Consider the following 13,713-nt stretch of genomic DNA (forward strand, 5'->3'; position numbering starts at 1 on the left):
GTTTTAACTCATATGCCTGGATAGTAACCTGGAGAATTCATCTAGAAATAGCTGAACTTGTCACTGCCTGCCCTTTCCTAGGGCCATCTGGCAGGACAAAAAAGGAATCAGTCTTCCGAAACGGGGCTGACATCCTTGAATAGACTCTGATAGCCTGCACAACATCAAGCGAGTGCAGCAACTTCTCCTCCGTCCTAGGATTCGGAAAAAAGGAGGGTAAAATGATATCCTGATTCGAATGAAAATTGGAAACCACCTTAGGCAAAAAAGCTGGATGAGGGCGCATGACCACTCTGTCCTGATGTAAAACCAAAAATGGTTCTTTGCAAGAAAGGGTAGCCAACTCTGACACCCTTTTTGCCAAGGTCACAGCAACCAGAAAGGCCAATTTCCTTGCCAACAGGATCAAAGCAATATGCCCGATAGGCTCAAAAGGTTGCTTCTGCAGAACTGACACAACCAGATCCAGATCCCAGGGACATCAAGGCGGCTTTACCGGTGGCATCACCGCTTTGAATTGTCTCTTTCAACTCCATCCCTGTTTGTAGGAAGGCGAGAATCCTTCCAATCGCATATCTGCGAGGATGCCATTTTTTGGCTTCGCACATGGAAATGTACGATCTCCAGATGCCTCTAGAGACAGGTTTTCTAGCATTTATGTTTTGTTCTTTTTGTAAATATATAGTCACTCATATCACCACCAGCCCCTGAAGAAGAGGTCTCAACCAAACTTTAAACCTCGAAACGCATCGGGCCAGTGTGGGTTAGACTCCAGTTTGTGTAGTTGATGTGGTTTTATGTTCACAGTGTACCTTTACAAGCATATTGTTATTGTCCACACCTTTTTTGTAGAATCCCTCATGTTTTCTTCAGTATTTATATATTTTGTTTTGCTATAATTTTTATTTTTTTGATACCAAATAAACTATACATGTTTCTGATATTTTTGAAGACTCTTGCCTTATAAAGTCCCATCAGAGGAAAACCAGTTTCTAATATCTAGCATTTATCAGGGTAGACAAAACTGATTCTGGCTTCAACAGCCAAGCCGTCAAATTTAGCGACCATAAAGTAGGATGGAATATGGGTCCTTGGGACAGTAGGTCCAAACGACATGGAAGAAACCAAGGATATACTGCCAATCTCACAATCTCTGTGTACCAAGCCCTCCTGGGCCAAGCCGGAGCCACCAGGATTACTGGCATTCGTTCCTCCTGTATCCTGCGCAGCAGCCGTGGCAGAACCTGAACTGGAGGAAACCCATCAGGGAATACTGATCCCAAGGAACTACCAATGCATCTGTTCCGACAGCAGATGGATCTCTGGTTCTGGATACAAACCTGTCCAGCTTGGTGTTGAACCTGGACGCCAACAGATATACATCTGGGGTACCCCAACGTTGGCAGATCTGATGAAACACTTCGGGATGAGGGGACCATTCCCCTTGCAACAACTGTCAGAAAGTCCGCCTGCCAATTGTCCACTCCCGATATAAATACTGCCGAAAGAAATGGCACATGTTTCTCTGCCTAAGCTATCATATGTCGCCTGGCTCCTGGTGCCTCCTTGGTGGTTGATATATGCCACCACCGTGGAGTTGTTGGACTGGATCCGCTCAGGAAAACCCTGTAACCTGGTTGTCCAGAAAACTAGAGCCAACCGAATCTCTAAGAGATTGATGGGCAGGCTTTTTTCTGCCCAGGACCGTTTCCCCTCGACTGATGCTTCCTCCAGGACTGCTCCCCAGCCAAAAAGGCTGGCATCCGTGGTCACAAACCCCCAGGTTATAGGCGGAAATGATTTTCCCTTTCTCAAGTTGTTAGGCCTTGACCACCATGAGAGTTTCTATCTCACCATTGGGAACAGAGACATAGGACAATCCAAAGTCTGAATGACCTTTTTCTAGGCTTCCAGAACATTGTTCTGGAACATCCTGGAATGGAACTGTGTGTAAGGGACTGCGTTGAATGATGACACCATCTTGCCCAGTAACCTCATGCATAGCCGAATAGAAGGCTTCTTTTTTCCCCCTTTATAATCCGGACAAGCTCCACTATGGACCTGGCCTTTGTGGAAGGCAGAAACACTTTTGCCTGGGTTGTGTCCAAGATCAAGCCCAGGTATACTAGAACCTGAGCTGGGCGAAGAGCTGATCTGTCCACATTAAGGACCCAACCTAGGAGTTCCAAGAACTGAACCGTCCTGGCTACGTTTCGTGCCAGGTCTGGGTGAGATCAATCCTTTAGTAGAAGATCGTCCAATTACCCTACCACTGAGATTCCTTGAGCCCTTAGGGATGCCAACACTGGGGCCAGAATGTTTGTGAACACGCGGGGGGCCGTGGCTAGACTGAATGGTAAAGCCATGAATTGAAAGTGACGCTCTTCCACTGTGAAACACAGACATTTTTGATGCAGGTACGCATTCTTGATATCTATGGACGGCAAATATTCCCCTCTTCTTAGGGAAGCTTTCACTGAACGAATCGCCTCCATACGGAAGGATCGAATGTTTAGGAATTGATTGAGAGCCTTGAGGTCTGAAACGGGCCTTACCTCTCCACTTGGTTTTGGCACTGTGAAAAGATTTGAGTAAAACCCCTCAAATCTTTCGTTGTGCAGAACCGTAATAATTACGCCCTGCTTTTGCAGGCTCTCCAAGGCCAGGAATAGACTTTTTCTCTTTACCAGATCCGTGGGAACCCTGGAGCTCAGATACTGAGAAGGAGGGAACTCTCGGAACTTTATTTTGTAACCTTGCGCCACAGTGGAAATGACCCACCTGTCCTGCACAAGTTTTTCCTAAGCCTCCGAGAATAGCCGTAGTCTTCCCCCCACCCCTATGTGTGGGGGCGCCCCTTCATAAGGTAGACTTGGAGTCAGGCTTGGCTGATTTTTAAGCCCAGGGCTTTTTCTGACCCTGAGGCTTTTTAAACCAGACGGCTGGGGCCGTCAAAACCGCTTTGGAGACGAAACACTCCGCCCTGGAGCACTAGGAATCTTAAAGGAAGGCTACTTTCCTCTCCTTTTAACAGGAAGCAACGCACTCTTACCCCCTGAGATTTTCTGGATATATTTATCCAAATCTTCCACAAATGGGCGTTCTCCATGAGATGGAAATCCTGACAGCAACCTTTTGCACGGCAATTCGCCTGACCAGTTCTTTAGCCACAAGACCCTGCGCATACATACCAACAGTAGCCCAAAGCGAGACATTTGCTGAATCAAATCCTTCAGTGCATCTACTGCAAAGCACAAAGCGCGAGGAAGCTCCGATAACTCTTCGGTAGTCTCCTCCTGAGAGGGTAGGTTCCTAACCAACTTTTTAAAATGGTCCTTCAAGGACTGGCAAATACCGATAGCTGCAAGTGCCGGCTGTACTGCTGAACCAGCAACCGCGAATGAAGCTTTCAGCAAGGATTCTAGCTTTTTATCAGCTGGATTCTTAAACACCTGAGCATTATTAAGTGGACAGGTTAAACTTTTATTCACTGAAGAAATGGCAGCATCAACCAAAGGCATGTGCCATTTCTTCCTGAACTTTTCCTCAATAGGATACAATGAAGAGAACCTCTTTGGAAGCATGAATACCCTGTCAGGATGCTCCCAGTCTGCATAAATCATCTGCTCCAACAACGGATGCAAAGGGAAAGCCTGGGAAACATGCTGAGGACACAAGGATCCTAATGGGGGACAGGAGACTTCTGGCACCTGAACTGGGGGTAATTTAAACCCAGCCCTCACCATTTCAGCAAGAGACTGGATGAACAACCTTTAAAAATGGGAGGCTGAAAAACACTCCTCCGAACCAGATTCCTCTGAAGAGGAAACCTCGGCCTCCCCTTCCTCACGGTCCTTCATGGCCACTTTCTATCCTCTGCCCAATCTGATCCTAACTGAGGAGGACCTATCCAGCTATGAGAGTCCTGGTGCTCTGGCGGATCCCCACTGGGGCCAGATTTAGGACAGGGAGATCTATTATGTTTCTTCCCTCCTTGCGCTACTGTGGCAATCATACCAGCTATTTTGCCCTTAAGGACAGCTAAAGCTGACGCCAAATCGTCTTTAGTAACATAAGCCGAGGCAGAGACATTGGTAGTAGCCACAATGCCTGACAGGCGTAATGGCTCAGATTGGCCAGATGCCGCAGGTCTTTCAGGGGAGGCTAATACAGCAGTAATATGAGGTTGGTCCCCTAAACCCGAAGGTGGAACACTTGCACCCTTACTTGCTGCGCTCCCCCCACCTCGTTTTCTGGAAGACATTGCTCACAAGTAATATCAGAATGAAGAAAAAAAATACTCCCTCCGAACAACAAGCTGTAATCCAGCATATAGCAGCTATCACGGATGTTTTAACAATCCCCCAGCCAAACCTGCAGTAGCTGTGTCTAAACTCCCAGACTCACGTGTACTGCTCTGTGTCCCTTCAGTGGACCGCCAGAAGCTCAAGCCTCTTGTACCATGCTGTACCGGCATGCTGAGTCGTCCACTGATGTCAGACGCCAACCACACATGTGCGCGCTCCCCGGTGCACTCTCGGGCCCTGCGCACGCTCAAGCTACACGTACACACTCTTGTCCCGCGCCTCTCTCGCTATTCTGGCGATCAATGCACACTAAGACACAGAGAGCGCACACTGCCATCTAGTTTTGTTTTTCTTTCTATTTAACAGCATTTCGGAGTAATGCCCCATACACACGATCGGAAATTCCCCCAGCAAAAGTCCGATGCTAGCTGCTGGTCGGAAATTCCGACCGTGTGTATGCTCCATCGGACTTTTGCTGGGGGAATTCCGCCAGCAAAAGATTGAGAGCAGGTTCTCTATTTTTCGGTCGAAAAAAGTTCCGATCGGAAATTCCGATCGTCTGTACAAATTCTGATGCGCAAAATTCCTACGCATGCTCGGAAACAATTCGACGCATGCTCGGAAGCATTGAACTTCATTTTCTCGGCTCGTTATAGTGTTGTACGTCACCGCGTTCTTGACGGTCCAAAGTTCAGAGAACTTTTGTGTAACTGTGTATGCAAGCCAAGCTTGAGCGGAATTCCGTCGGAAAAACCATCCAAGTTTTTTCTGACGGAAAATCCACTTGTGTGTACGGGGCATAAGAGGGGTCAAAGAGACAGTGCAGTATTAACACTATTAATGTGTTGGTATTGTCATTCTCAAGCTTCCTGAGATTTGGGGCTCCTGGTGTTCTTGAGAAGATATCTAAATGCATGTGTGGGCAATTCCAAAGCTGGCCATAGAAGGTTTACACTTTGGTTGATTCTGACTGAACTGGCTAAAATTCAAGCAGTGGGGGACCCTGGTGGAAAATTATCCCCTGAATGGTGGTTACATCCCTTTCGACGCAGTCACTGTTCTGCAACACCATTGTATTCAGGCAGCTGTGGGTTTTGCGGTTGCCGGAATACAAAAGCGGTTGGTTAGGCCTCTTGCACATGGTACTGATGTTTAAACATCTGTATTTTTGGATGCAATTTCAGGCGTTATGTTGGACAAATCTGCATAACTGAACGAGAGACAATCGAGCAGTGCATTGCTATCTTAAAGGGTCACTACAGCCAGAAAAACTTGTGTCTATGCCTATAGAAAGTATTATCTTTATCCTAGCGGAAGCTTTTCATCATTACATCTGGTCAAGGTTTTAAGTACTTGGTTGATTCTGCCACTTCCATGGCCTTCCCTCTTGCCTGTGGCAACACTATCATAGATGATGCGCTGGCTGCTGCATTGCCACTTGCACATGTTCCCCTAGTACCCATTCACTCCCCTCTTGTCTAGTTGGAAGCTGCCCCATGTGACTATTTTCATCAGCCTGAAGGGTGGTTCCAGTATGTAGAATGACAGCTCTTTCCTCTCCCCTGCTCTCTGACCCACGGGACTGGGCATGAACTTTCAGGGTGGCTCCATGTAGAATTATTACAAACCACTTCCAGGACTGACGTCAGCACATACATCAGCAGCTTCAGCCTTTCTTCTTGCTCCTTCCCTCATTTGTGACAGGGAACAAATTTTTCATCTCACATGACTGCAGTATATGGTGCTGTAACCCAGGTACCTGCGAGCATTATACTGAAGTGTGCTATAAGGTATTGCTTTTATTGGTACATTTGCTGATGACCCATATAAAGATGTCTGAACAGGTTTATTGACAATGTAAATGCATGTATTGCAGTCCTGTAAACAAATGAGAATGGGTGTATACCCTGACACCTGCCAGGCCCAAAAAATGAAGCTGCCGCTGCCTTCTGACAGATCAAAGCTGTCTACTTTATACTTTATTTACTCTTTGATAACACTGATCTACTTTTTAAAGATTCACGGATCTTGATAATTTGTTGATATAGTGCAAAACAGACAAAGTATTTCATTGTGTACTTTTTTCCATATTCATTTGCTCATGGAGGTCACAGAGACACTAACATCTCAAAAAAAGACAAAGACTCTTTGCTTTAAAATAAGGGACTCTGGCTTTCATAGAAACTAATGTAGGCTGAGATATAAACTCCTTTACACAGTCATCAATATAATTCCAATTACTTGAATGTCTACGGGTGAGTTTACAATTTGTCCCAAGTTGCATCATTAGTAAAATGGCATGGTCTACCTACCCAGTTTTCTGTCTTCTTTGCTCTTCTCTCTAGGCCCTTCTGCAGCCTTTCGCCTACTCCTGAAGTTCGGAATTCATCCACCATTTTGTTGGTGTGGCTCCATTCCTCCTGACTTACCAAGGGTTTCAAGGCCAACAGATATTTATCCAGCGTCTGCTGAAGTGAAGGGAGGGGTAGGTGTGGCAATGCCTCCTGATGTGCCAGGTACCTGCCTGGCAGTTTCACCACTGACACTGGCTTTACCAAGCGGATCGGCTTGGCCTATAAGAGTAAAAACATTTGGAGAACTCATCAGAATGGAAAAAAAAACTGAAATACATTGTGACTTTAGGTACACTACATAAACTGACAGTTCAAAGTCTTAATTGGCAGACCACCTAATACACACAATTGGTACACACAGGATTTTCTTCCTTCCTTCGTCAGACCTATGGAGCTGTCCATGCTCCGAAACGCATTACCGCCCACCACCTTCACCTGATGTCACATCGGCCGCGTATGTTCCAGCTTAGTTCCAGAACCCGGGCCGCCGCATCGCATCTTCACCTTCTCGCCAATCCACGTCACCAGGGACTCTGACAGCTGCAGGACGGCTCTCTCTCTCCCCCAGACAAATGAGTATTACAGCGATCCGCATGAGGACAAATCATTATATGCCTATTACCCCTTACTCTCTTGTAAGTGTTTTTAATCCTATTTTGCCTGTAATACATTTTTTAACCACTGCACTGAGAGGCACCTGTCTCTTTCCTCCATAATGTCAGCAGAGGACTGTCAGTGGAGACCTTTTATTATGGATCTCCTGGAATAAGCCTATAAAACATCAGTAGAGGTCACTTACTATGGACTGAGGTCTATGAGTAGTATGAATATGCAGCATGTCAGTGGAGACCACTGACCAAGAATTTCCAGAAACAACCTTGTAGAAGGTCAGTGGAGATCAATAAATATAGACCTCTTGGAACTTGTAATGACCAGGGACCTCTACGGGCCACCTATTATAATTATTTATATACTAGTAACCTAAATGCTAGTCACATAGTAGGCAGATTTGAGGCCTTCAATCATCTTTCAACCACAATGGTTGAAAGCAAATGATTAAATATCAGGTGCTAATCAATTAAAAGCAATTCAACCAAAATAAAAAAGTTAAAATTTAGATTTTTTTTTAAACAAATTTTTGTACTTGAAATGAGTAAATATTTGTGCTGGAAAGAATGAACAGTTTGAATTATATAGCCAGGATAACCACTTTAATCCAGGATAACCACTTTAATCCTGCATTAATTTGCAAAAAATAATCAAAATGGTTCAAAGCAATCACTGCCACTTTGAATCATTCAGGGTGTCCATATAAACAGTTAGTGACAATGTGTTGCATTCATTCATGGTAAATTTTTCAAATGAAAGCGTCTTAAAGGGGTTTAAATTGCCTACCAAATTTTAGTGTAAATGGCCAGCATTCAGAGCTCTGCCTTTTTCCACGTTAATCTGAAATTACCCCTCTGCCTATGCCAGCAGGGCATGGCTCTTTTTAAACATTTGTCACACTGGGCAGAGGTAAGAAATGACAGCCTGTAAACATTTGGTTGTCCTGGGCACAGGTAAATAATGACAGCCTTTTGTGAGGCGGCATACTGTTTGCTCTACATGCAGAAAAACAGTCAACTGTATTACCTATTAAACAAAACAAAGGGTATACTGCTGCATGTGTCCTCAACTATAGAGATCCTTGTAGCTCCCCTTGATAACGCCTACATTGTCTAGTGCGCTGGTCTGCAAACTGTGTCCGGGGGTTGGGGCTAGATGCGGCCCTTTGCTTGCTTTTATCTGGCACTTGGGGCACTATTTTCATCCACTGATACCAACAAAGAGGCAGAATTTCCCCCAGTGACATCAATGAAGGGGCAGAATTCCTCCCAATGACACCAAAGATGAGGCATTGTTTATTCCCACTGATGTCAGGACCTTTTCTACTCCCAATGGCCACAGTTCGGCCCCACTTAAGTCTGAAGGACAGTAAACTGGCCTTTTCTTAGAAAGTTTGGAAACCCCTGATCTAATGCAAAATATGGCCCTTTAGATGGGAACAAGACAAACCTAAATAGAAAGCCTACCACCCAAAGCCTAAAGGTAAACAAAGTCCGTTTTTTTTTCCCACCCTTTTGCTGCGAGACCTCCCTCTCCATACAACTCATGCCCCAAAGCTTTAGGCTGAACTGCATTTAAGTTTATGGCCTACCCAGTATAAATGTTCATGAACTCCAGACTAGATTTTATTGATGTTAATGGTCCCAGTTGTGAGAATTACCACCGCCACTATTCCTGCTCTGTTAGCTATGGCTTGCCTGTAAACCATATATTACTAGGGATTAGCCAACAGCTATCCAGTGACACCATGATGGGGAAGTCATTAGGCACCTGGTGGATACTTAGAGGAATAATTGGAATTTGCACACTTGAGCGCTAGCCGGGAAGTTCAGCTTGCTCACAAGTGGCATCAGTCAAAGCAGGACCCAAAGAAATCAGACATTAACAGAGAACTTGAACCCTATCCCCAGTCCAAGGAAAATAAAGAAACTAAAGAAAAAAATACTATGTGGAGTACTGCTTTAAAGAGAGACCCTGTCTCTATCCCATTCCAATATAAACATACCGAATAATGGCGTTTACATACCTATAAGGCAAACTGGCTCAATATACTTTCAGCACGGTAAAGGAGCAAAATTGCAAAATAAAACTTTCCTTTGCTCATAGATATGCAAGTAACTTGCCTCAGCATGTTTATCCACTTAGGCATAAGATGGTGTAAAAAATGATAATGTCTGAAGCTAATCAGCTGAACTGTTGTTATACCCAAAAGGTAAAAGTAGAAAGAACAATCAATAACAAGCAGATTTTTTTAGTCTGACTGCGTTAAACTGCTCAAAGCTAATCTCTGACTTCCTTTGCAGGGTGGAAGCACATTATTTATCTTTGCAATAAAATAGTTTAAATAAAGCAAACCAAGTTTAAAGGATTACTCCTGTCTAAGGGCCCTTTCACACGTGCGGGCCATGCAGATCCGCCTGTCAGGTTTTTCAGGCGGACCTGAACAGTCGCTCCATACATCTCTATGGAGTGACGGATGTCAGCGGCGACATCTGATACGCTGACACGCTGACATCCGATACGCTCTGCTAAATCCAGATGGATGGATCAAAAGTGGTAGCATACCGGAAAAAGTGCCTGGGCTGAAGGTTCCAAATCAGTTTTCAACAAGCATGCAATAAGCTTTGTATGGATAGGGGAGTGGCCATTGTTGGATCAAGCTACATTATTGTGTAGAATGACTAATTCCAGACAGAAGTACACGGACGCAAGATGTTATCAGAGACATGTTTCCTTTCCTGTCATATGCCCAGACTTCCTTCAAAACTCAAAAAAATGTAAAAAAAATTTTTAGGGTTTTGCAGCCATAATGAAATGGAAAACAATAAGCTTCCAGGTATGGTACGTTCACTTGTCAAATGCATGCACAAGACCTCAGATAGACATGTACTAGAGAGTTTGCTCAATAACCTCCTACCTAGATACAAAGTACTTGACTTATGCAACTTCTACTCTAGACCATGAAACACTGAAGGGAGAACGCCCGCCCAACTGCAAATGTTTCCTCACTGCTGAGTAATCCTCATTGCTGGCAAGGGAGAGAGACCATAGGAGGAGAGGGTTAGCTGAGTACTATTGAGGACTCGCAGTCGTGTTCAATAGCTAGTGTGGAAAAGGCCAAAAGTGGACCTGACTTGACTCATGCAGGGCAAAGCAACAGGTACATTTATGGGGTGAAGTGAGGAAAGCCTACTGTATGACAAAATGTGCAACTTACACCCAACTAAGGACTCTTTTTCCCTGCTTCTATATGACAGCACTGACAACCTAAGTAACCAGTTGCCAAGTACCAGTTCTGTTATATGGAAGGGGAATAAGTCACAAATAAACCAGAAGGAACAGTGTCTCCTGATAGTCCACCCCATCTCAACAAAGTATACTGACCAATCCACACTAACCCACAACCTACCTCATGTCCTCCCCATGTGACATTGCTCATGCCCGAGTAGCCAATCACCAGGCCAGAATACTGTGACCTGGTATAGAGGCGGTGATGTCAACCAGCAAGGTAAATCAACCAGCAAGGTAAATCCTGACACTACTTACCCAGTGGTAAGGGGTGGGAGGCAGTGAGAGAGCGTGGATGGGTGAGTACACTTTGCTAGGGAGATGGGCTATCAGGAGGCATTGCCACCTTGCCATTTTATGTGACTCTTTAAATATATATATATATGGCTGCCTCCATATGCATCTATAATTACAACCCTCAAACACAAAACTTAAAAAAATTGTAACTTTGTTTATACAGGGCAAAGTAAGAAAGTCTCCTGCTAGCTTACACCGGACCTACTTGTACTCACCTTTGCAGTAATGCTCCACCATTCCTCCCTTTATCACAGCTGCTGCAAAATACAACTTTTATTGGACCTCCTCCTATGATGCAGTGCTTAGGCCTGGGCAGCCAATTCCCAGGCCTAAAACTTGTCACATGATGGAGGGAAGTGACATCCTCAACTCTGTGTAAGCTTCAAAACCATACAACATGAAGCTTATGCAGGGTATTTTGTGAAAGCTGTGACAAAGGATAGAGTAGAGGAATATTTTCTGCATAGAGGAGTAGAAATTGATTCAGAAAGGGTGTTCTGTCACTTACACAAATTTTCCTTATAAAAGGTTGTAGAAGCAAAAAAGCAAAGAAATACTTGCTTCGCCTGCACCATAGAACACTGCTCTGATTCAGAGTATAGCTGGCCATACAAAGTTTTTTTTTCCATTCAGCCAAAACAGAATCTTCCATCCGCACAAAACAAGCTGGATGGAGGAATCCCCCCCAGCCAGTACATTGTGTTCAGGAACCACTGATCAGTGACTGCAGCTGCTGATCAAGGACATTTTTAAATGTCCCCCCCACAGAAATTGATCAAAAGATTAACTTCTATTAAGGGGTATGACCACACACTGATTGAAATTTAGCTGGTCCCTGCTGAACTGGCCAAATTTCAATCAGCATATGGCCAGCTTAAGTCCTGGCCTAAGTTTCTCCCAATAGTGAAACTTCCAGGAGTGTCAATCACATGCTATGGGGGACATAGGATATTGACACTCCCAGAAGTGTCAGATTTATAAGACACTTTGGGGGGGGGGGGGGGGGTTTACCCGCACTGAAGTGGCGTATGGTGGCGCAGACAGCAGGACAGATAGGTATTCCCTTGCTTCTTTGCAAGTACGGCCTTTGTAAAGAACAGAGTTGCTTTATAAAGATCGAATTAGCAAAGTGACAGATAAAGATACATGAAAGTCACTTTCAATTAGCCGTTTTATAATCTGTTAGATAATCCAGAGAAGGATGGGTTATAGATAGGGCAAGGGACCGGAGCACAGAAGATGGAACAAGAGAAGAGTTACAATCACTTAGAGCTGTACTATACCTCTTCTGATTGGAGCTTCTTATCCATCGCTGTACCTGTCTCTAAGCTTAACCTGTGCACGTCAATATTGCCTAATTAACATGCAGCCTCAAAATGCTTAGCGTTAGGCATAACTCTGTCTACTCTGTCAAGAAAACAAAACATAAGTCATAAAAGTATAGTCATCTACAATACCTAATATAAGGATAAATAAGGAAACTTACTACACTTATACAACTACTGTACAGAAAAAATATTCACCATCAGTATTTATGTTTTCATTTAACAATTCTGAATGCAGAGATTCGCATATTGTGCTTTTATGAACCATCTTCCATTTTGTGGTTCCCATCACAAATACTTTATTAAGAAAATAACAAAGAAGAAAGTGCAAAAATAGGCCACGTCCGTAAATATATGAAGGCAAAAAAGTAGATAGTACTACGTATTGCAAGGGGGCGGACCTTTTAGGCTGAGAAACACTGGAGAGGAAGTAACAGTATAAAAATAAAAATTTATTGAAGGTTACAAATACATAAAAGTAAGAAAGAAGATTATAACATAAATGCATCTATGAATATTGTGCAGTGAGCCATTGTATGTCTACGCGTTTCACCGCTAGGCTTCCTCAGGACACAGCCAAGGTTCACAAACGAGACAGATAAGAGAATATGTTTCTCTATCTTGTTTGGAATGCACAATTATGTACAGTCACGATACGGTGGGTAATCCACTCAAGGGTTACAGAAACACGTGTGCAGTGGATTGCTGTTTCCCAGGGGCATGCTGTGATATTGAAACTTTAAACATACAGCGATTGGCTGTTGGGCTATATATAGCCATCAGCAGTACTGGAATTCAAATCCAGGATTCACTGTGGGATACTCTTTGATGGCCCTCCTCTCTCTGATGGCCATTCCCCAAATAAGGAATACTATTCACATGCCCCTGTTCATACATTCAGCGATACCTAATATATTTCTGTAACTTTTGAATGAATTACCCACCGTATCGTACATGATTGTGCATTCCAAACAAGATAGAGAAACATTCTCTTATCTGTCTCGTCTGTGAACCTTGGCCGTGTCCTGAGGAAGCCTGGCGGCGAAATGCGTAGACATACAAGGGCTCACTGCACAATATTCATAGATGCATTTATGTTATAATCTTCTTTATTACTTTTATGTATTTGTAACCTTCAATAAATTTATATATTTTTATACTGTTACTTCCTCTCCAGTGTTTCTCAGCCTAAAAGGTCCGCCCCCCCTGGTAATACGTAGTACTACCTACTTTTTTGTCTAAGAAAATAACAACTGTAAGATTCTACTGTAGAGTGTGTCACATGCAAGAAAATATAATACCAAGATCATGCGGCGTTTGGTCTTATTCTAACCCTTAAAAGGAAAAGTACAACCAAAGCTCGTTTAGCTTTACTTCTCCTGTGGATCACAAGAGGTGCAGTTTGTTCTGCACTCCTGTGACCCAATTTCAGCAGACAGCGGGCTGAAGCCCGCTGTTGGCTGACGTCACAGAGGCTAGGGGAAAGATTGCGACAGGCACCCAGCTCAGCCTCTCAGCGAGCTGCTGAGAGGC

The 13,713-nt window shown here is 44.0% G+C and overlaps 1 protein-coding gene across 2 annotated transcripts in view; it reads right to left on the reverse strand.

The window, feature by feature from the left end:
• CRAT (carnitine O-acetyltransferase) overlaps window positions 1–13,713 on the reverse strand; it is an 82,359-nt gene that overhangs the window by 48,267 nt on the left and 20,379 nt on the right. The window contains exons 2-3 of one of the 2 annotated variants that reach the window (XM_073600130.1): window positions 12,139–12,262; window positions 6,620–6,880 (exon numbers count right to left, since the gene is read on the reverse strand). In XM_073600130.1, coding sequence (XP_073456231.1) covers window positions 6,620–6,880; window positions 12,139–12,165 — 288 coding nt within the window. In that variant the 5' untranslated portion in view covers window positions 12,166–12,262. The remainder of the gene's footprint in view (window positions 1–6,619; window positions 6,881–12,138; window positions 12,263–13,713) is intronic. The other variant, XM_073600129.1, reaches the window with a different exon arrangement.

This window comes from Aquarana catesbeiana, linkage group LG09 (genome assembly GCF_042186555.1).
Source record: "Aquarana catesbeiana isolate 2022-GZ linkage group LG09, ASM4218655v1, whole genome shotgun sequence".
NCBI lineage: Eukaryota > Metazoa > Chordata > Amphibia > Anura > Ranidae > Aquarana > Aquarana catesbeiana.